This window comes from Stegostoma tigrinum, chromosome 34 (assembly GCF_030684315.1).
Source record: "Stegostoma tigrinum isolate sSteTig4 chromosome 34, sSteTig4.hap1, whole genome shotgun sequence".
Taxonomy (NCBI): Eukaryota; Metazoa; Chordata; class Chondrichthyes; order Orectolobiformes; family Stegostomatidae; genus Stegostoma; species Stegostoma tigrinum.
Window position 1 is genome coordinate 26,175,620 of NC_081387.1, and position 24,646 is coordinate 26,200,265.

General features: G+C 46.4%; 1 protein-coding gene and 1 long non-coding RNA gene across 6 annotated transcripts in view; one reads left to right on the top strand and one right to left on the bottom strand.

The window, feature by feature from the left end:
• The first annotated feature begins 3,084 nt into the window (after positions 1-3,084).
• The window catches only part of LOC125467677 (uncharacterized), a 28,425-nt gene continuing 6,863 nt past the window's right edge, over positions 3,085-24,646 (top strand). Inside the window, exon 1 of the long non-coding RNA XR_007250682.2 lies at positions 3,085-3,996. This is a non-coding gene — a long non-coding RNA (uncharacterized LOC125467677). The remainder of the gene's footprint in view (positions 3,997-24,646) is intronic.
• Positions 16,758-24,646, bottom strand: part of LOC125467672 (claudin-4-like) — a 60,123-nt gene continuing 52,234 nt past the window's right edge. For all 5 annotated transcript variants that reach the window (XM_059639737.1, XM_059639735.1, XM_048563823.2 and 2 more), the window contains one exon: positions 16,758-18,659. In XM_059639737.1, coding sequence (XP_059495720.1) covers positions 16,973-17,608 — 636 coding nt within the window. In that variant the 5' untranslated portion in view covers positions 17,609-18,659 and the 3' untranslated portion in view covers positions 16,758-16,972. The remainder of the gene's footprint in view (positions 18,660-24,646) is intronic.

Below are 24,646 nucleotides of genomic sequence, written 5' to 3' on the forward strand. Positions count from 1 at the left end.
ACTGATGATATTGGAATCTGTGCTGGAAACAAAAAGCACTAGAAATCACTGAAGGTCAGGCAGCATCATAGAGACAGAGCAAGCAAACATTTTGAGTCTAAATGTCAGAGCACATTAAGCTGGATCGTATTCCAGATTTTATGAAATTCAAATTTTGCTGCAGAATTCCTATTCTCCAATGTTGCCATTTGATGGCAACTAAATTCTAAACAATCAGGCATTAGCCCCTCATTTACATTGTGCCAGATTAATCTAAAACTGGAATGATGTTTTAATTTTGTAAAATGGGCACGTGATGTACCTCCCTCTTACACAATTATTTTTCTTTATACATTCACAGGATGAGGGCTTCACTGGCGAGGCATCATTTACTACCCAGAGGGTAGTTAAGAGTCAACCACATTGCTGTGGGTCTGGAGTCACATGTAGACCAGCAGTTCCCTTCCCTGTAGGACATTAGTGAACCAGATGGGTTTTTCTGACAATCAACAATGGATTCATGGTCATCATTAGATTCTTTATTCCAGTTATTTTATTGAATTCAAATTCCACTATCTGCTGTGGCAGGATTTGCACTCATGCGACCAGAACATTATCTGGGTCTCTGGGTTAACAGTCCAGCAAAAATACCACTGTGCCATCACCTCCCCCCATGACACCTTTTCTCATCTGCTCGAGGCTTTGCCGTTTGTGTAGAATCCTAAAGAAACAAGTTCTTCCGCAGATAAAATCCGAAAGAACTTCAGCTGCAGTAAATCAGGAACAAAAACGGAAGTTGCTGGGAAAGCAGAGCAGGTCTGGCAGCATCTATGAAGAAAAGATTGGAGTTAAAGTTTCGGATCCGGTCAGCAGAGGGCTCGCCAAATTCGAAATGTTAGCTCTGATTTTGTTTTCTTCAGACCTGCTGAGCCTTTCCAGCAACTTCTGTTTTTCCTCCCGAGATAATTCTGCCAGCAAAGCAGCAAATCTCGTCAGGAAACTGCTAGACATTTCTTTGGCAGTACACTCAAAACTAAAGCAGTTAGCAGCAGGAAGTAGTGTAGGTGTGAACTTGACTGAACTTTCCGGGCTTTGTGGAGGATTTCATAGTTTCATATGCCTCAATTGCTTCGACAGTTTGGTTTCACTGTGGTGTAAACATAGCTTCCTGTACCCCGTACAGCGTGGAGATTAAACTCTGCCCAAAACATAAACAACTCAGAGTCAGAACCTGGGAAACAAAGCTCCAAATCCAAAACAGTGAGAGGTTTTCCACATTTCACCACCAGAGCCAGCGCAGAGACAAAAAGCTGTACCGCATGGAAACAGACCCTTCAGCCCAACCTGCCGACCAGTTATTCCAAACTAATCTGGTCCCATTTGCCAACATTTGGCTCATTTCCCTCTAAACCCGTCCTTTTCATGTACCCATCCTTTTCAATGTTGTAATTGTACCAGCCTCCACCACTTCCTCTGGCAGCTTGTTCCATGCGCGCACCACTCCCTGTGTGAAAAAGTTGCCCCTTTTAGAGGGGAATGGGGCAAAAGCTGGCATAGGGATTGGATTTATTAAGGATAGCTGGTCGGCATGGATGCATCAGGCTAAAGGGTCTGTTTCCATGCTGAGGGTCTCTGTGACTCTACATCAGCCTGAGTTCCTCCAGAGACCTCCTGGAGCTGAGGAGATTTGACATCCACCAACCGCAAGCTTTGTGCTAGGGTATGGCTCTGACCAGCAGAGAAAGTTTCTCCCATTCCCATCAGCTCAAGGTTTGGCAGAGACCAACTCCAGGGATCGCTGACACCCAGAAACCAGATCCAGAGGTCACTGACAGCCTGAGGCCGGACCCAGGGATCAATGATAACTTGAGACCAGATCATAGACAACTCAAGATCAAATCCAGGAATCACTGGCACCCAGAGACCAGATCCATGGATCACCTAGACCCAGAAACTGACTCCAGGGATCACTGACACCCTGAAACCCAATCCAGGGATCACTGGCACCCAGAGACCAGATCCATGGATCACCTAGACCCAGAAACTGACTCCAGGGATCACTGACACCCTGAAACCCAATCCAGGGATCACTGGCACCCAGAGACCAGATCCATGGATCACCTAGACCCAGAAACTGACTCCAGGGATCACTGACACCCTGAAACCCAATCCAGGGATCACTGGCTCCCAGACACCAGATCCAGGGATCCATTATAGTGGATTATAAAATCCAGGGATCCATGATTCCAGGCTCTATGAAGGGATACGGAGTGGATACAGTGTGAAAGGGAGATTCTGGTGAAAGGAGTGGAAACTGGACACTGGGTTCAGGGGCTGACCTGGATGAGACAACAGTTTCTCGCTCAGTCACTGAGATCCTAGCATCTTGCTAGGATCTCAGTGACTGAATGTAAGCCTCGCAGCTTCTGTGTCACTGCAAGTCCTGACCATCATTAGCCACCATGTTTCATTTCATGGGAAACATCGCAAATTGGTAAAAAGCCAGTGAGAAATCAGGAGCTAGCCATTTCTAAACTATGCCAAGAGTCAGTCTGTGATTGGGAATGGTGATAGGATATAGCACACACTCTGCCTTGTGAAGGAAGAACTGCTCTTTCCCAAATTCCTGCCATTTTTCTATCCTTCAGGCTGCTGCCAGTGTGTGTACAGCGGTGAGCGTCAGGTAACTGTGGTATGTAACTGGTCACTGTTTTCATTATGTAGCACAATCAAAACATATCGCTTCCCTCCAGCCCTCACTCCTCAGCATTCTCCACTCACGCTACCCCATGTCATCTAACCCTACGCCAATCCCATGGCCCTGGCTTGCAAAGATTTGTAGCTCGGTCCGTGGATGAGGTTGTTGAATTGCTCACCCAGCTAGCTGACTATCGTACAGATGTTTAGTTGAGAATCTGAAACTTGGAAACAGGCACAAGCTGGCTGCTGGTGCAAGTTAGCAACGAAATGGCTTCCAGCCTGGGAACTGTAAATTCTGCTAGAGCTGCTCTTTTAGCCTGGGAACTCTGAGTTTTGCTAGAGCTGCATAAATAACGCAGTAATGATAAGATAATGCGGTACTAACCATTTCTAGCTGACATTCAGGAGCCAATGTTATGGCGCTGTATGAGGAGACAAAAAGTCCCCTAAGCATTGCGCCTAAGTTGTTTACCAGTTAATATTATTGGATTATGTAACTGACAATGAAGCAATATCATGTATTGACTGGTAATTGTTTGAATACACCATGCGATCACACCATGTACGCTGCTTTAAGAAAAGCATAAAAATGCCTTTGTATTAAGTTGTGTGTGCAGCTCGTCCGAGGAATACGAAAGTGCTCAACTTCTGTGTTTCCGGATGATCTGTACCCGGCCGATTGAAGAAATAAAGAGTAAAGTCTTAAACAGCCAGACCGACTGCGAGTGTTCATCGACTGAGCACGGAATCGAGAGACCCCACCGGGGGTCGAGATTTACGTCGTCTCCGCGCTGGGTAACATATCTGGTGACATTACTCGCAGAGCGATGAAACATCTGTACGATAACCAGCTAGCTCGGCGAGCAAGTCAACAGCCTCACTCACGAGCCATACTCCACGCCACCCTATTTCTTGCCCAGTTAAAGGTGGGGCCCTAAGGAGTGTTGTCAAGTTGAAAGATTTGGGAGTGCAGGTTCATAGTTCATAGAATCCCTACAGCGTAGAAACAGGCCCTTCTGCCCAACAAGCCCACGCTGAACCGCAGAGCATCCCACCCAGACTCATCCCCTTATAACCCACCCAACCTATGGGCAATTTAGCATGGCCGATCCAACTAACCTGCACACCTTTGGACTGCGGGAGGAAACCGGAGGAAACCCACGCAGACACGGGGAGAATGTGCAAACTCCACACAGACAGTTGCCCGAGGCTGGGAATCGAACCCGGGTCCCTGGCGCTGTGAGGCTGCAGTGCTAACCACTGAGCCACTACGTGTTGTGGAGAATCACCAGGAGACGTAGAGAATTCTTCAAGAAGGTAAGCTTTTATTTGCAAACAAAAGCTGTGACAATCAGAAAATGGCTTCCCGATCGCCCCCGACCTTCGGGGCTTGTTATTTTTTGTACCTTTTTAGTTGTCATGATTTTCTGAGGTTATCAGCATGACCAATTATGTTAGCTTGTGTTATGTCTCTAAAGCTTCTGAACTACTTTATACATGTACTTAATTTGTTGTACATAGCCCTAATAAATTATCTTGTACGTTTTTATGTTCCATTTTATTTTCCATATATTTCCCTCTTTGAGACCTACTGGTCTCACTTAGAGAAAGAAGACAATAAGACCAGACCTATATTAGCCATTGGGGAGTTGCAGGCCCGAAAGTGGGCAGAAATAATCTTGGGGCCTAATTCTTAAAGGCTTCTTCCTCTTGTCCCTGGAGTCACTGGGCCAAAAACCTGCCCATTAATAGCCAGGGCGGGAAAAAAGACCCAAGACCCTCACAATCTAAACCCGCGCACTTCATAAAAACAGCTCAGGGGCCTTCGTCCCGACAGGCCGTCTGCACCCCCGCGGACATCAGGTCATAGTAATAAAGCGGCGAAACTCCACCGGAAGAGGAGAACTGTTCGGAGGTTGCCGAAACAACCAGGAGCTGCCGCGCAGTGAAACGCACTAGAAGAGGCTTAATAAGAGTTAGAGCACAGCAAAACACAAGCGTGATGACAAGCAGCACGACACCTATAATAATTCCAACCCTGGCAAACCAAGTCCCCATCCCCCGAAAACGCTATCCAACCAATCAAAAACCCGATGGCCAAAGCCTTCATTGTCCTTAAGCTCCTGCCTTAGTCTCTTCAGCTTCTCCATCACCTTAGTAAATGACCCCTCTGGACCGGTATTGTTAGGTATAAAGGTGCAACAGTGTTCCCCAAACATTACACATAGTGCCCCTTTCTCAGCTAGCATCCAGTCCAGACCCTGTCTGTTTTGCCATGTCATTGTGGCAGTTACATCCAACTGCTCTCCCAAGACTGAGAGGACATCATTAGTGTAGTTAATAAATCTTTGTTGATTGCAATAGATGAAATTAGTTCATTCAGTATTCTTGCTAACCCCTATAACCAAGAGAAGAGCTTCCCACCCTGCGGCAATCTCGTTTCGGGCTTTAAACTCGTTGGGGATGCCCCTCGGCTGACCTATGCTATCATGTCGTACCGCTGGATTAGGGACATACTGTCGTTTAGGACGGTGCAAAGTCGGTTGCGATAGAGCGTCAAGCTGAGCTCATGGTGACACAACAATTTCATGAAGGAGCATTACCCGAGCACAGATACCATTCCAGTCACCGGGAAGTGTCGGACGCAATCGCCACCCCCCCCCCCCTTCCAACCACACAGCCACCAGGTATCTGCTAATGGGGCGTGTTGGTTAATTTAGCAAATTAACTGGCGTTCCTTGGGACACGAGTGTTGGCAAAGCTATTTCTCTGTCTTCCATTTTGAAACTCACCGGAGCTGTAAATCGTGTTAACTGTGATTTTCCCGTGAACCCTATAGTTTGAACAAATTTTCCTGACATGGGAATGTGGGAGGCATATTGCGGTTGGACTCAGGTATATGTGGTTCCAGTGTCTATCATTATTGGCATCAACTGTCCTTCTAAACTAACCTGTATGATAGATTCCTGTTCAGCCTCCCGTGTTATCATAGGATATTGTCCCTTCCCACCCCGGTTTCCTGGGCAACCCTAGCACATCCCATATGGGTTGACAGATCCCAGTGGGCCTGCAGATGCTTGTGGTAGGGCAGTCAGGTATTCTCTGCGCATAGGTCCATTATGGAACGGGGAGGGCCAAACCCAATATGGGCGGTTCCTCCTGAAGTGGCCTGTTGATAGCACCCCCAACACGATTTCTGGCCCTCTCTGAGCCTGGCTTGTTCTTTAAACCCCTACCTCTCTGTCCTTGTCCTTGAACCCCAGTTCTGTTTGGGCTGTTGCTTAATTTTATTTTTCCCTGGGTACGGCATCTGTGGAAGAGTTCCCCCAAAGACGTTCACTATTGGCATGGGGTTTTCCAGCCCTTGCCTGGCAGTGTGAGTGGGTCCCCTTGAGATGGCATTCTGTTTATGTCAGTGTTGGCCATCCTTCCCTTTTTCTTTCTTTTTGAGCTCCGCAAGCTGCAGTTGCACCAGCCTTCTCCGCACAGAATCCTGTTGTTCAGGCAGTTTCTTTTTGTCCTTTCGGAACTTCTCGACTGTATGAGCTACATGGTCTCTAAATTCCTGGTGGGTCATTGGCGTCAGACCCACCACCTCCTCCAGCCTCGTTCTGGCTTGAGTGGGCATTGCATCAATAATTGCAGTCGGGAACATTGTGGTCAGCAATTGGCTACCCTCCATGTCTTGTTCCGTTTCAAGTCTCCACTTTCGCAGCTGGCTTTCCAACTAGGCTGCTGGGTTTTTGGTGTCTCCCAATGGATCCCCTCTCAGAGCCTTGGGATCAATCTTAGGTGGGTGACAGTCTCTAAGGGCCTTTGCCTTACTTGATCAAACCCGGCCCCGTCAATCATTGGATTGCCTGCCACATTCTTCAGATCAGCTCGGTCCATTATCTCTTTCAATTTCAAGAGCCCCACCACCTTTACCAGCAATGCCTTCAAATCACCCCCGCAGCCAACATCGTCCTGTGGTTTCATCTTCAAAGGCTCTAATCCATTTCCGCCCCCGCCCCCCCGCCCCCATGTAGACTAGGTAATGTATTCCTCAGCCCTTCCAGATTCTGGGTCCGCCAAGGAATATATTGTGGGCGGTCTGCCCCCTTTTATAGGCAATGGCAGCATCTTCCCTTGTGGGGGCTTCTTTCCCTTACTGGCACTGCTACATTGTGATTCCTCATCGGATTCTAACTCTGTCTCCAATTCCTCCAATCCTTTGCTCACTTTTCCTGCTCAGATCCCTCCACTCACCTGTTTCTCTGCCGCCTCCTCTCCCTTCGTTAAGTCGCTTCCACTCTGTCCGCGCTGCACATTCCTTTTACAAGTCAGATGCTCCCCATACTCTTTTCGTTCTCTTAATTCTTGCAACGCGTTCATCTCATGCCTTAGTTCCTGTTGTTCACATCGCATAGCTTCCATTTCTTTTTGCCTCATCTTTTTCTCTGCCTCTTTTTTTTTCTTTTAAAGCATGCTTCTCTGTTTCACCTCTTCCCCATTCCAATTCTCCCTCTATCCCTACCGTTCCCCTCATTACAGGACATTGTCTCATATTCCCATCGCCTGAGCAGGGAGGGGGGAATCTATCCAGTTCCCTTAAGTCCGGATATATGGAGGATTTCTCCTCCTGACCCTTTGTTTCCAAAGGCTGGTTAATCTGTTCTTTACCACCCCTCTGGATCACAATTGGCGCCTAATAAGCTTTTCTCAACTCTTCCCCCTCCTTCCTAAAAAGTTTCAGTATCTCTGTCTCCTGCTCCCTCTTGTGGTTCCTTTTTTTTAAGAGTTATCTCTTGGTTTGCAGTTTTTAACTAACCCTTCCATTTCATCGCACATACTTATATCAAAAGTACCTTCTGCTGGCCATTTAGTCAATAATTTCTCTGTTCTTTCTGCCCATTTCTCAGAATTTTTTACAACATCATTCCTCATTACTGGGAACTTTCTACTCAGTATTTCAACTGCAGCCCCTTTGTTCATGGTTAGATTCACGTCAGCCTAACTGTCAAACGGTCCTTGTGCTGTTCCTTATTACTTTACTCTAGTCAACTGTTACCAATCTGCCTGCTTTTAATTCTAAGCTGGTTCAATAGTGTTATTAGTAAAACAATCTTTACCAGTTCTGCCTGTACTGACCCCTGCTTTCTCCAGGGAATTATCCACAGAACTTTCTGCCCTGTCTGTTCAGACCCTCGTTACCTGCAAGGCAGTATCCACAGGGACTTACTTACACTGCGTGGAATTTTATCTCAGCTAATCTCTATGTCCTACACTCACTCACCCCACTGCGCCGTTTTTCCCGAAAATCCTCTGTGTCTCCTCGAGCTTCAGTTCACCTCACTCCTTTTGCTTCTTTGGATTGGAGAGACACTTCGGCAGTTTCCCCGCACTTCCGCGTCCCCGAGGACACCCCCCAAGCCAAGAGAATACAGTCCGAATTAGCAGCAAAACGCTTACCTGTTAGTTGGGGGCGCCGTTATTCTGCCAGCCTCGGGAGTGTCCCCAGCGGACCGGGAAGCGCCCTGTCGCTGCCGCCCCTCTTCAGGTAGGTCTCTTCGCGACCCTGCTCGCAGTGCCTCATTTGTCGCGGAGAATCACCAGGAGACGTAAAAAATTCTTCAAGAAGTTAAACTACTTTTTGCAAACAAACGCTGTGACAATCAGAAAATGGCTTCCCGATCATCCTCGACCTTTGGGGCTTGTTATTTTTTGTACCTTTTTAGTTGTCGTGCTTTTCTGAGGCTATCAGCATGACCAATTATGTTAGCTCGTGTTATCTCTCTAAGCTGTTCGTCTTCCGAATCACTTTCTGCTACAGCGGTTCTCTACTTTCTGTCACAGTGCTTTTCTACTTTAGACTTAACCTATTCCGTCCTGATTATCTCCTGCCACAAGGGTCTTTTAATTTAAACTTAACCTGTTACATTATGATTATTTTCTGCCACAATGGTCTTCTACTTCGTACCTAATCTATTACATTATGTCATCATGGCCTTCAGCCTATTTACCTTTATGTTACTTGATTTGACTAACCTACTCATACTGTTTTCCATTCATATATACTTAATTTGTTCTACGTAGCCCTAATCAATTATCTTATAGCTTTTTATGTTTCATTTTATTTTCTATACATGCCGCCCGTTCCTTCAGAGTGGCCTCACAGGTAGACAGGGTGGTGAAGAAGACATTTGGCATTTATGTCTTCATTGGTCAGAATATTGACGACAGCAGTGGGACATCATGTTATGGCTGTACAAGACATTGATAAGGCCGCATGTAGAGGACAGCATGCAATTCTGATTGCCATGCAAAAGGAAGGATGCTATTAAACCAGAAAGGGTGCAAAAATGATTTACTAGGATGTTACCGAGACTGGATGGTTTGAGTTAAAAGAGAGTCTGAACAGGCTGAGACACTTTTCCCTGGGGTGTAGGAGGCTGCGGGGTGACCTAATAGAGGTTTATAAAATCATGAGGGGCATAGATAAGGGGAATGACCAACGCCTTTACCCCAAGGAAAGTGTGTTGAAATCTAGAGGCTTAAGGTGAGAGCTGACGAGACTTAACGTGAGAAGGGAATGATTTAAAAGGTACCTGAGGGGCAACTTTCACACAGAGTGTGGTGCACGTGTGGGACGTGCTGCCAGAGGAAGTGGTAGAGGGGAGTACAATCACAAAATGTAAAAGACATTAGTACAGGTAGGTGGATTGGAAAGGCTTAGAGAAATATGGTCCAAATGCAGGCTAATGGGACCGGTTCAGTTTGGAAAACCCGGGCAGCATGGACAGGTTGGGCTGAAGGGCTTGTTATCATGCTATATGACTCTATGACTGTATTGGACCTACCCAATGGACCCTCTTAGCCTCCATTGGCATCCTATGCCCTTCATACCAACTCATGCCAACACATGACTCCCATCACTCCCAGTAAGCATAATTTACCCTTATACCCACCATGCCAATTCATGCCAGTGCTGTACCACTGAGGTCCGTAGGTGGGCCTCAGCACCCAGGCAGAGATGTGATAAAGTGAAGCTGTATCCAAGCAACTTTCTAAAGCCTGGATCTATGTTACCTCAGGCCTGGTGGAAATGGTGGACCAGCTGCAAAATCAGAAGGCCCATTTCGAACTGCTCGTGCCATTTTCATCAGTGGGCCAATGAGATTGGGTCAGGAATCGTTGTTTTAAATTACAGGAGCTCTCACCATCACTTTCCGTTTTATACACAGACTTGGACCCTCACCAGGCACTTGCTGATAGGTTGAGCGAATGCCCATGGCGATTAGACCTGAAGCTGTCCTGAGCTTGGCAATGTACTAGACAGCACAGACATCGACTACAGAGTGGGATAACCTCAGGTTTCGTAACTTTGCCTAGAGCTGAGGGGGTCTGAAGAATCCATATCCTAGGGACAGATCCAGCCCTCACTGTTTCCTTTTAGTGCGACCAGCCTCTGCTTAATTAACCCAGAGATTCTGCAAATTCCCTTAGACATTGCTTTGGCAAATTGGACATAGCAGATTAGCCCGCTGTCAATCAGACAGTACAAGCTGTTTGAACTCAATTATTCTGTGGTCCACACTGCCTCAGGTTTGTTGTCCATGCCCTTAGCCATCATCTCTGAATGGAATTCCATCCTTAAACTCCATCACTGCGTTTCCCTGGAGATTTCGCTGAATGCAGATTCGCCCTGCTTATTGTGAATATGTCACGAAAACAGACCCTTCAGTCCATGCCAAACATGGTCCCAAACTAAACCAGTCCCACCTGCCTAATTCTGGCCCATATCCCTCCAAACTTTTCCTATTTATGTACTTATCATTTAAACATTGTCGCTGTTGCCACACCCAACACTTCCTCAGGAAGTTTATTCCACATTCGAATGTCTCTCTGTGTGGAAACAAATTGTGCTGCTTGTCTTTTTTAAATCTCTCTGCTCCTATTCAAAGTCCTGCGTGTTGTCAGAGGGGCTGGGTAAAGCAAGGTGGGCGGAGAAAGATCCCGGGTTGGATTGGGTCCGAGAAACATACAGGATGCGGCAGAGCAAGGCTTTTGAAAAAAAAGGGAAGGAAATAACTGAAATAAAAATAATGGACAAAAGGCATTTGAAGCAGAGTGGCAAGGTTTGAAGAAGTTTGGGATGGTTTATTGAATACAAAAATAACACGGGTCAAAGGGAGTGTCACAGATGTTAACCTAATCTGCTCTGACCCCTATTGCTAAGACATGTGTCCTTTCAGCGCTCAAGTCAATTCCTTCTGGAACAGAGGCAACATGCACCTGCACAGTTTTGAAAATGTTACTGTCTCACCAACACTGTTAAGGGGATTATTTCAATCAAATGTCTCTATCAATGTGTGTTTTACCTTCCAGAGGAATAATTGTATTACAAATAGGCAATATTACAACATAAAACTGACAAAGTCAATGGTACTGGACTGCAAGGGACTCAAGGCGGGGGTGTAGGTAGGGAATGATTTTCCACGTCTTTAGGTACTGAATAAACTGGAATGATTGATGGGAAATGAAAGAAGAAGGAACCAGTGAAATTCTGGGAATGGTTGCTGCTGATGTTGGAGAATGAAATTATATAAAATTCCTCTGGTTACTAATCCTCATGTGGGTTATCACATTGCAGGTAAACTGTTATTACTCCTCATGTGGGTTACCATATTGCAGGGTAAACTGTTATTACTCCTCGTGCGGGTTATCACATTGCAGGATAAACTGTTATTACTCCCCATGTGGGTTACCATATTGCAGGGTAAACTGTTATTACTCCTCGTGCGGGTTACCATATTGCAGGATAAACTGTTATTACTCCCCATGTGGGTTACCATATTGCAGGTAAACTGTTATTACTCCTCATGCGGGTTATCATATTGCAGGTAAACTGTTATTACTCCCCATGTGGGTTACCATATTGCAGGTAAACTGTTATTACTCCCCATGTGGGTTATCATATTGCAGGTAAACTGTTATTACTCCCCATGTGGGTTACCATATTGCAGGTAAACTGTTATTACTCCCCATGTGGGTTACCATATTGCAGGTAAACTGTTATTACTCCCCATGTGGGTTACCATATTGCAGGTAAACTGTTATTACTCCCCATGTGGGTTATCATATTGCAGGGTAAACTGTTATTACTCCTCATGCGGGTTATCATATTGCAGGATAAACTGTTATTACTCCCCATGTGGGTTATCATATTGCAGGGTAAACTGTTATTACTCCTCATGCGGGTTACCATATTGCAGGATAAACTGTTATTACTCCCCATGCGGGTTATCATATTGCAGGGTAAACTGTCATTACTCCTCATGCGGGTTACCATATTGCAGGGTAAACTGTTATTACTCCTCGTGCGGGTTACCATATTGCAGGGTAAACTGTTATTACTCCTCGTGCGGGTTACCATATTGCAGGGTAAACTGTTATTACTCCTCGTGCGGGTTACCATATTGCAGGGTAAACTGTTATTACTCCTCGTGTGGGTTACCATATTGCAGGATAAACTGTTATTACTCCCCATGCGGGTTATCATATTGCAGGGTAAACTGTTATTACTCCTCATGCGGGTTACCATATTGCAGGGTAAACTGTTATTACTCCCCGTGCGGGTTATCATATTGCAGGGTAAACTGTCATTACTCCTCGTGCGGGTTACCATATTGCAGGGTAAACTGTTATTACTCCTCGTGCGGGTTACCATATTGCAGGGTAAACTGTTATTACTCCTCGTGCGGGTTACCATATTGCAGGGTAAACTGTTATTACTCCTCGTGCGGGTTACCATATTGCAGGTAAACTGAGTCCAAAAAGCTATTACTCTTCTTCTGCTGTTACTGCCAACAATCTAAGAGAGTAACTTTACAGAGTGATGACGTTCTATGTGGCAATGTGACTCAATTTGAATGAGATTACTGAGTGGACACATGATTCAGGAATTATTCCTGATATTAATGTGTCTTAATGTAATTGAGAGTAATTCACTCAGGCATTACTCCTGACATTAGTGTATCTCAGTGTTATCGAGAATAATCCTCTCAGATTATTCCTGCTTTTAATGTATCCTGGAGATTTTAGGAATAAACTACTACTGGAATTAATGCAGTATGGGTTACTGGGGATAATTAATGGATGACCACTCCAGTTTAGTAATTTAAATGGTTCGGAGATTAGAAGAGGAGTCCTTACAGACATTATGTTGAATAGAATATCCTTTATTGTCACGTGCACTTGAGAGCAGTGAAATGTTTGTAATGTTGCCTCTCAGTGTTATCTTCGGTACAAGGTACCTGGGTACGGACACTTTAAGCTTGTTACAGGATTGAAATAGTGAAGAAAAAACCCCACTGGCATGGGAATACAGAGTTTAAATAGCCTAGAATGAGAATAAAAAATGTCTTTGAAGTACTCAAGCTGTAGTCCTTTTCACTGAGTCTGTGCCCACCGGGCTTCAGAACACAAAGCATGAAACATCATTTTTGTTGACCAGAAACTGAATTGAACTCATTAATTAAGCACAGTGGCTACAAGAGCAGACACTGGGAATCCTGAGGGGAGTAACTCACCCCCTGACTCCCCAAAACCTGTCCCACCATCTACAAGGCACAAGGCAGGAGTGTGAGGGAATACCCCCCACTTGCCCCTGGATGGGATACAGCCCCAACAACGCTACAGAAACTCAAATACATCCAGGACAGAGCAGCCCCTGCTTGATTGGCATCACATTCATAAACATCCCACTCCCTCCCCCCACCAACGGTCCATCATAGCAGTGTGTACCATCGACAAGATGCACTGCAGAAACTCATCAACAGCACCTTCCAAACCCACAATGACCACCATCCAGGAGGAAAAGGTCAAACATCACAAGTACATCTCCAAGTCACACAAGTGCTGTGTCAGTACCCTGAATTACATGATAAAACAGAGTAGGCAGAGGAAGATTCCAGACAACAGCAATGGTGAGAGCAGGATGAAATGGAAAGCGAATTGGCAAAGCGCAGGAAAAGATTTTTTTTCCTCTAACTAAATCAACTTTCAACAACGCATTGGGAGGCTGATGAAAAGAACAGGCAAATGTAAGAACTATTCGCTTGCATGGAAAAATTTGTTTCATGTGTACTTTTTATGGGACACAGGGAATACGGCCCAGACTTTGAAAGGAATGGGCCTTCCTTCCCTAAATGGCATCAGTAAACCAGACTGATTTTACTGTTATAGAGATTAACCTTACCTGGCAAATGTCTCAACTATATTTAAATTCTACTGGATGGTGTAGGATTGGAACTCATGAACCCAAGGAACAAAGCCTGGTACCTTTGGGGATAACAGCCTAAGTATATACCACAAACCCACCATCTCCCACTAACTTCAGCTTCACTGTGTTTGCCTGTAGCTTACTCCCATGTTCTTCCAGCAGAGAGCACTCTGGCTACATACACATGCGCACACACGCACACACACACAGTTGGACTGCAGCAGTTCAAGAAGGCAGCTCACTGTCAGCTTCTCAAGGGCAGCTAGGCACAGGCAATAAATGCTGGCCAACCAGTGACACCCACTCCCTACAAATATAGGCACATACACACAACAGGTATACCCATAGACAGATACACAAACAGTCAGACATAGGCATACACAGACGCACACATACACACACACAGATGCATGCACAGAGTCTGATACTGTACTGATTTATTAATTATGCATGTACTTATTCACATAAATACTCACAGAGACACACATATGCACACAAATATAGATATTCACATATGCATACACACAGACATATACACCCATGCGTTCACACAGACAGACCAGTTCAGCTTCCTAGGCAGTGGCAAGATTGAAATGCCAGAACTTTCTGTCCACACTTTAATTTTGAGTATCATCTGGTTTGGGCACAGTGCATGAAGGAAAATCTGACAGTCAGATTGGATCGCGAGATGGAGAGACACCAACTCCACCACTCCCAGCACCCACAGAATGAATGGCTGGAGAATCTGTGTTTCCCTGGTTTGTTTTCCTCCCAGTCAGGGTCCCATTTCTCCCTGAGCTGTTTTGTTCTTCTCCAAGAGTAAGGGCAGAAACCACCCCCTCCCTCAATCACAGTCAGAATCATCACAGTCACAACCAGTATCAGTACAGTCACAATCACAATCATCACAGCCACAACCAGGATCTGTACAGCCACAGTCAGAATCATCACAGTCACAAACAGGATCTGTACAGTCACAGTCAGAATCATCACAGTCACAAACAGGATCTGTACAGTCACAGTCAGAATCATCACAGTCACAAACAGGATCTGTACAGCCACAGTCAGAATCATCACAGTCACAAACAGGATCTGTACAGTCACAGTCAGAATCATCACAGTCACAACCAGGAACTGCACAGTCACAGTCAGAATAATCACAGTCACAACCAGGATCTGTACAGTCACAGTCAGAATCATCACAGTCACAACCAGGATCTGTACAGCCACAGTCAGAATCATCACAGTCACAACCAGGAACAGTACAGTCACAGTCAGAATCATCACAGTCACAACCAGGATCTGTACAGTCACAGTCACTATCATCACAGTCACAACCAGGATCTGTACAGTCACAGTCAGAATAATCACAGTCACAACCAGTATCAGTACAGTCAGAGTCTCAATCATCACAGTCACAACCAGGATCTGTACAGTCACAGTCACAATCATCACAGTCACAACCAGGATCTGTACAGTCACAGTCACAATCATCACAGTCACAACCAGGATCTGTACAGCCACAGTCAGAATCATCACAGTCACAAACAGGATCTGTACAGTCACAGTCAGAATAATCACAGTCACAACCAGGATCTGTACAGTCACAGTCAGAATCATCACAGTCACAACCAGGAACTGCACAGTCACAGTCAGAATCATCACAGTCACAACCAGGAACAGTACAGTCACAGTCACAATCATCACAGTCACAACCAGGATCTGTACAGCCACAGTCAGAATCATCACAGTCACAACCAGGAACAGTACAGTCACAGTCAGAATCATCACAGTCACAACCAGGATCTGTACAGTCACAGTCAGAATAATCACAGTCACAAACAGGATCTGTACAGTCACAGTCAGAATCATCACAGTCACAACCAGGATCTGTACAGTCACAGTCAGAATAATCACAGTCACAACCAGGATCTGTACAGTCACAGTCAGAATCATCACAGTCACAACCAGGAACTGCACAGTCACAGTCAGAATCATCACAGTCACAACCAGGAACAGTACAGTCACAGTCACAATCATCACAGTCACAGCCAGAATCAGTACATTTCCATCCCCACCCCTGTCTGCTTTCCGGAGAGACCACTCTCTCCGTGACTCCCTTGTTCGCTCCACACTGCCCTCCAACCCCACCACACCCGGCACCTTCCCCTGCAACCGCAGGAAGTGCTACACTTGCTCCCCTTCCCCTACCGCATCCCAAAACCAGCCCAGTTCGTCCCCTCCCCCCACTGCACCACACAAACAGCCCAGCTCTTCCCCCCCACCCACTGCATCCCAAAACCAGTCCAACCTGTCTCTGCCTCCCTAACCGGTTCTTCCTCTCACCCATCCCCTCCTCCCACCCCAAGCCGCACCCCCAGCTACCTACTAACCTCATCCCACCTCCTTGACCTGTCCGTCTTCCCTGGACTGACCTATCCCCTCCCTACCTCCCCACCAATACTCTCTCCACCTATCTTCTTTACTCTCCATCTTCGGTCCGCCTCCCCGTCTCTCCCTATTTATTCCAGTTCCCTCTCCCCATCCCCCTCTCTGATGAAGGGTCTAGGCCCGAAACGTCAGCTTTTGTGCTCCTGAGATGCTGCTTGGCCTGCTGTGTCCATCCAGCCTCACATTTTATTATCTCGGATTCTCCAGCATCTGCAGTTCCCATTATCTCTGATACTATTTTATTATCTATTTTATTATCTCGGATTCTCCAGCATCTGCAGTTCCCATTATCACTCAGTACATTCAGTCAGAATCATCACAGTCACAACCAGGACCTGGACATTCACAGTCAGAGTCATTGCACTTAAAATAAAGTGTCATTTATTTTTATACAAGTTATTTCAGCTGTCTGTAGTCTCCAAGCTGCATGAGTTGGATATTCGGAAAGCCATACCAGTTTCCAAGGCTTTAAAACTCAGGTATATGTGACTGAGAGGTGAGCCACAGGACTGTGTTACAAAGAAGGCCCCTTCGTGTTTTTGGTCCCTCCCGCTGGGGAGAGAGGGTCCCTCCGCCCCCTTACACGTGGTGGCTCTCGCTGTAGCTTGTCTGGCCGGGACTGTAGTCTGTCCGAGGGCCTGCCCGGGCCCTGAATCTGTAACAGGAGAACCAGAGCAGCCCACTGGCAGCAGTGAACAGGGCGGTAGCTCCCATGCCAATGTACAGAGACGGCCCCAGCTCCCTCTTGACCCCCTCCGGGACGGACTGGCTGTGGAAGTCTCTGACGATCCCATTGGCCGTCCAAGCCACCGGGATCAGCTGCAAGATGCCGGTGAGCAGGAGCGAGCAGGCGGCGGCACACAGGAGCCGGGCTTTGCAGGGCTCTCCCTGGACCAAGCGGGTCCAGCTGGCGCCCGCAATGCTAGTCAGGATGCCCAGTGCCCCCAGCACGCCGGCTGTGGTGCTCAGAGCCCTGGCTACCTGTAACTCCTGACCCAGGATTAGCATGGAATCGAAGGTGTTGCAGACCATCTCCCCGGTATCCTGCCAGACACAATCCATCCATAGCCCTTCCCAGGTCTGCTGGGCTGTCACCAGGTTTGCACCTTGGAAAGCGGGCACCTTCCAAAGGGGCAGCGAGCTGGTCAGGATGACACACAGCAAGCCGTTTACGGAGAGAAACAGCGCCACAATCTCTAGGGTGACGGGCCCCATCTTATACTCCGCTCACCACCCACCCTTTCCCCCAGCTGTCGGTCACTCCGTGGTTTGCAAAAGAAACCAACAGCCCCTCAAGAGAGAGAAACAAAAAAAAACAAATTAAATGCTTCACTTATCAACAACACAATCCCTTGCTTTAGAATAAAACACATACACACACACACACACACACACAGATGGACAAATCTTCAATGTTCGAAAGAACCGCTGGAAATCAGAAACAAAACGAACAGAAATTGCTGGAAAAGCTCAGCAGCATCCGTGGAGAGAGGTTAACGCTTCATCTCCCGTGGCCCTTCCTCAGAATCTTGAATATTTCTTTCCCACAAAGTGAAGTCTGTGAGGCTGGGGCGTGTATTCACTCCGCTCAAAGTCTTTCTCCCCCCTCGCAGTTACCCAGCCTTTGTGTCTTCTAATAAACAAAACAAAGCCGGAATGTTTCAGTGATTTGAGCCGGTCTTTGTTTTGCTCAGCCAGAGTTCACGCTGGTGACCGACTCTGTCAGGGTTCCCTCACCCTTTTGCACGGCATTCACACTCACTTGTCCCTTCACAGAGCACCTCCTCCTGGTCACCCTGTGAAGTTAGGCTTCCCTCCCGATGTGAATCCGCCAGTGCCAGAGAGGGGCTGAGCAGTACCAGTTTGGGGAGGCTGGTCTGTGAGAATGCTCAGTCCTCTTCTGCCCCTGACATTTGGTCTTTATTCCATCTTCAGTCTGTCCTTGAATCTCTCGCTCTTCTACCAGGGAGTCCCTCTGGGGCATGTGGTTCTCACTTTATCTCCCGATTCAGTGCGTTCAATAGCGCCCTCTGAATCCCGCACCCGACCGCTGGTGGTGGACAGTTGAGAGGTTTCTGGAGAGTTTGGTTTGTGTTTCCTCTTTTCTCCAAAGTCCTTTCTGGTGCCCAGCACATCTCAGTTTTTCCCTCCTCTTCACCTCCCTCACGCCCCCTTTTCAAAGCTTCAAATCACTCATTGTAGGCGTAGGGGGCACAGGGAGGTGACTCGACATTTCCGAATAACTTCTTGCCTTTCTTTTTTTTCTCTGTTGGGAGATAAGGAGGAGGTTGTGAAATGTATGCTCGCAGCCCTGGTTCTTCCAGCCTCCCCCAGCCCTCTCTTCTCTGCTCTTTATGAAAGCGGCAAACACCAGTGACCCACATCAAACTCTCCCTCATAGCTTTACATCAGCCCTTTGTTTAACAGGCCCAGTTGACATATTAGTAAATCACAAATTCCACCCCCTTACGGAATGAATAACCTTGTTTTGTTTTTTTTTAATTAAAGACCAGAACTTGTCATCTTCACCAGCTGGAGCTTCTCAAATGGCTGTCAAAATAAGGGACTCATGACTTGCAGCCCCTGTTCATTGAGCTGTATAGTGTGGAAACAGACCCTCCAACACCTCCCTGCTGACCCAGATTCCTAAATTAATCCAGTCCCATTTGCCAGCATCTGGCCCATGTCCCTCTAAACCCTTCCTATCCATGTCCCCATCCTGATGCCTTTTAAATGCTGTAACTGTACCAGCCCCCACCACTTCCTCCGGCAGCTCATTCCATACACACACCGCCCTCTGTGTGAAAAAGTTACCCCTTAGGCCCCTTTTAAATCTTTCCCCCTCTTGCCTTTAAACCTCTGCCCCTCCAGTTTTGGACTCGCCCACCTCAGGGAAAAGACCTTGTCTATTCACCCTATCCATGCCCCTCATGATTTTATCTGTAAGGTTACATTGCTGACGGAATCTCCAATGCCCAGATTGCTATTTTTAAACCATTCCTTTATAGAATGTGGGTGTCGCTGGCACGGCCAGCATATTGTCCACCCCTTAAGTTGCTCCTGAACTGACTTTCTTGCTCCTTTATTTCAGAAGCAAGTTGGGGTTCAACCCCATGGCTGTGGGTCTGGAGTCATGTGTAGGCTGGACCATGCGAGGACAGCAGATTTCTTTCCCTGAAGGGAATTTGTGAACCTGCTGGGCTTTGACCACAATTTCTGAGGAAATGGGGCAATGGCCGTCGCATGGTCAACATTCCTGAGTCCAGCTTTGAATCGCAGGTCTTTGCTTATTCAGTGGGCTGCTGGAAATCATTGCCAAGGTGGAAATCTACCACAGAGCGCCATGCCACATGATCCAAAGCCAAAAGAGTGTGAAGAGATGAAAAGCTTTGTTCTACAAAGGTTAATCAGCAACCAATGACAAACGAGCATCTCTCGAGAATGAGAGACAATGCGTGAGAGCATGATGTGAGTACTGCCATGGGCATTAAGCTGGAATGCCCCTGTCACATACACCATGGAGTATGGCTGCTATGCTACCATTAATAACAGTGCCATAGACAAAGCCTTATTTCCATGTACAGTCAGCAGGCTGAGGAAATCAATTGAATTGTAGTTGATACAAACCAGACATTCATAATCACATCATCATTCTATCAAAAAATTATGTCATGGAGAAAGACTGAGAAGGTTAATTTTTGTTTTTGGGCTATTCTCCCCTTTGAGCCTGCTCTACCATTCAATCTGATCACGGCTGATCATCCAACTCAGCCCCCTGTCTTCCCTGCATGCCTTTAGCCCTAGGAATTACATCTAACTCCTCCTTGAAAACACTAGGTGCTTTGACCTTGGCCATGTTCTATAGCAGAGAATTACACAGGCTCCCAACTCTCTTGGTGAAGAAATTTCTCCTCATCTCAGTCGTCAATGGCCTACCCTGCATCCTTAGATTGTGAGCCCCAGTTCTCAACTCCCCTATTTAACATGGTGTCTCAGTGGTTAGCACAGCTGCCTCACAGCACCAGGGAGCCACATTCCATTTCAGCCTCGGGTGACTGTGCAAAATTTGCATGTTCTCCCTGTGTCTGTGTGGGGTTCCTCTAGGTTCTCTGGTTTCCTCCCACGTTCGAAGATGTATAGATTGGATGGATTGGCCATGCTAAATTGGCCGTAGCATCCAGGAATGTACAGGCTGGGTGGATTAGACATGGGAAATGTAGAGCTATGGGTGGGGGGGGGGGTGGTGTTGGCGAGTCTGGATGGCTTGCTCTTTGGAGGATGGGTGTACACACAATGGGCCGAATGGCTTGCTTCTATACAACAGGGATTCAAAAATAACATGCCTAATCCTGTTAGAATTTGACAAGAGTTTCCCCTCATTGAATATAAAAGGTTTATAGGGATATAAGCCAAATCAGGCAAATGGAACTAGTTTAATTTGGCCGGGATGGATGAGTTGGGCCTCAGGATCTGCTTCTGTGCTGTATGATCCCATGACCAAGACTCTTCAAAACTCATTTGAATCTTGTTCTGCCCAGACCTGTCTCTCTACATATTTCAGTCCTGCCATCTCAGAGAAATCTAAATGGCATCCCTTCCATAGCCAGAACATCCTCAAGGAGATAGAGTCATAGAACTGTACAGCATGGAAACAGGCCCATTGGTCCAACCTGTCCATGCCAATCAGACATCCTAAATAAATCTTCCTATTCATGTACCCATCCAGATGCCTTTTAAATGCTGTAACTGTACCAGCCTCCACCCACTTCCTCTGGCAGCTTGTTCCATACACGCGCCACCCTTTGCGTGAAAAAGTTGGCCCTTAGGTCCCTTTTAAATCATTCCCCCTCTCGCCTTTTGGACTCCCCTACCCTGAGGAAAAGACCTTGTTTATTTGCCCTATCCACACCCCACATGATTTTATAAACCCACCAACTTCCAACGCTCCTAGGAAAATAGCCCCAGACTATTCAACCTGTCCCAGCGCCCAAACGCTCCAACCCTGTTCTGAGGAAGGATCACTGGACCCGAAACGTTAACTCTGATTTCTCTCCAAAGATGCTGCCAGGCTTGCTGAACTTTTCCAGTAATTTCTGCTTAACCAGAACTCTTTGTACCCACCTTCTCCCTTCCCAATCCATCACATTCAAATAAAATGCCTAGTTTTTGCTACTAAACTCATATTCATCCACATCATAGTTCATCGAGGAGGCAACGGCCTAGTGGTATTGTCGCTAGACTGTCAATCCACAGACCCTGATAACGATCTGGGCTTCGAATCCCACCATGGCAGATGGCGCAACATGAATCAATAAAAATGTCTGGAATTAAGGATATACTGATGACTGTGAATCTATTGTCAGGGGAAACCCATCTGGTTCATTAACGCCCTTTAGGGAAGCAAGCTGTCATCCTTATCTGGTCTGGCCTACATATGAATCCAGACCCACAGCAATGTGGTTGACTCTCAGCTGCCCTATGGGCAATTAGGGATGGGCAATAAATGCTGCCCAGCCAGCGATGCCCTCATCCCGTTAATGAATAAAGGAGTAAAAAAAATCTACCACACGTCTACTCACTCGCTTAACTTGCCCAAATTGTACTGAAGCAACCCTCCATCCCCCTCAAAGCCTAGCTGCGTTTTGAGATAGCCCAGCAGGTCACTGATTTGAAGGGGAGAAGTAATTGGAGGCCATTCCTTGGGGACAAGCGAAAAAGAAACATTGGGAAGTCTAAGGGTCTGTCCAATTTAGATTTAAGTTCTATAGATTTTAGGTTCTCTGAAGATTAAACGAGAGTGGCCACATTGCTCGTTATTGTGATGTTACAAAGGGACAGCGCATTTCCAATACTTCACTCACATACATTAAATCGTTATAAGCACAGATTTTCCCTTATCTGCCATGTCCTTGGCCTTGACAGCTTGGTTGGGCTGGAAAGGAGGAAATGGAGGGAATTAACTCTGAGACAGCAGGAGTGATTGATGAGTGGTTAAGCAAGTCTTCTCCCACCTCCCAACTGCCAATAATGCTGACAGTTCCTCGTTAAAGTGTGAGGAGGCACTTATTCTGTAGCTGCTTATCTCAAAGTGATAGCTGCAGTAACCATTTGCAGTTGGCAACAACCTCTCTTGCAGTATTTTTCTGGCAATGCTTGGTGTCAGGTCCAGGACTAATTTTAAATGTTAATGTGTTCTCTGCCAGTAGAGTTTGGGGGTGTATGGACCAAAGGTAGCCCATTCAGAGAAATCAAGGCTGCTATGTACCACAATTCCATTTCCCTGCCTTTGATCCTTATCGTTCGATGCATGTAACTACTAAATATCTCGCCTGGAAAACTTAATTGCTGCTAGTATGACAGGTAGTTGGCTCAAAGTGTTCCAGATGTCTACCACCCTTTGAAACAAAGATAACTGTAAGGTTTCACTCCTCAAAGCGATTAGTCAGTTTTACGCCACAGCGAGAGGCCATTTGCACCTTCCAAAGACATATCAGTTAGTACCCTCCCATAAACTTTCCCCTTAGCCACCCAACCATTTCCAATTAAAATATTTGAAAATTATCCTTCAACCTGCTTCTGCCACCCTTCCAGATCCCAACTGCTCACTGTTTTTCTCCCTATTGGTGCATGACTGATGCTGGGGCATCGAAACGCACCAATTCAGGCAGATGTATGCCACTCGGCCGTTTGGAGGCTGCTCTGACCATTCCCGGTCGCCCAGTTATACAAAGAGTATTATTAAGCTGGAGAGGGGTCCGAAGACTATAGAAGGTTTGAGGTGGAGGCTGGGGCATTTTTCACTGAAGTGTAGGAGGTTGAAAGGTGACCTTATGGACGTTTATAAAATCATAAGGGGTACAGATAGGGTTAATGGAAGCTGTCTTCTCCCTAAAATGTAGGATTTCAAGACTTTTAAGATTTCAAGGTTTTCAAAGTGGGAAGAGAGATTTTAAGAATGACATGAGGGGCAAAGGTTTTACACAGAGGGTGGTTCATGTTTGGAATGAACTTCCAGAGGAAGTGATGGACTTGTGTACAATTGCAACATTTAAAAGACATTTGGATAAGTACACGAATAGGGGAGGCACGGTGGCTCAGCAGTTAGCACTGCTGCCTCACAGTGCCAGGACCTGGGTTCAATTCCACTCTCAGGTGACTGTCTGTGTGGAGTTTGCACATCCTCTCCGTGTCTGCGTGGGTTTCCTCCCACAGTCCAAAGGTGTGCAGGCTGGGTGGATTGGCCGTGGAAAATTGCCTGCCATGTCCAGAGATATTTGGGTTATACTTGGGGAAATGCAGGCGTAGGGGAATGGATGTGTTTGGGATGCTCTTCAGAGAGGCAGTGTGGACTTGCTGGGCCGAATGGCGTGTTTCCACACTGTAGGGATTCTATGATGAAGTGGTGGATGTGTATACTATTGCAGCATTTAAAAGACATCTGGATAAGTACATGAATGGGAAAGGTTTGGAGGGATATGGGCCAGGAGCAGGTAGGTGGGGCTAGTTTAGTTTGGGATTATGGGCCGGTCGGACTGAAGGGTCTGTTTCATGCTGTATGACTCAATGATTGTATGACTGCTGGCTGAGAGATTTTAAAAAAAACCACGAGGAGCAATTCTTTTACACAGAGAGTGGGTTGCGTGTGGGATAAACTTCCTGAGGAAGTGTTAGATATAGCTACAGTTACAATGTTTAAATGACACTTGAATAACTACATGGCTGCTGTATTCCACATTCTTAGCTACTCGACCTCAGCCTTAGAAATATTCGATGACCCTGCCTCCACTGCTTTCTACATGAGATAATTCCACAGGCTCATAACTCTCTGAAAGGAAAAGATCTTTCCATCTCTGCCTTAATTGGGAGATCCCTTGTGTTTTAAATGGTGTCCCCCATTTCTAGTATCTGCACTGGGGTTAAGTATCTTTCCAGTATAACATGGCCCCACAGGAACATATTCCTCAATGGCACACTTCACCTTCTTCAGAACTCCTGTAGATACAGACCCACCCTTTGCACCTTTCTTTACAAGATAAATCCACGGTATCCAATGAGTGCATTATCTCTGAACTACTTCCAATGCAATTACGGTCTTTCTCGAAGATACACAGCATGGAAACAGACCCTTTGGTCCAACTAGCTCATACTGATCGTATTCCCAAACTAAACTAGTCCCCCCTGCCTGCGCTCGCTTGGCCCATATCCCTCCAAACCTTTCTTATTCATGAATTTATCCAGACATCTTCCAAACAT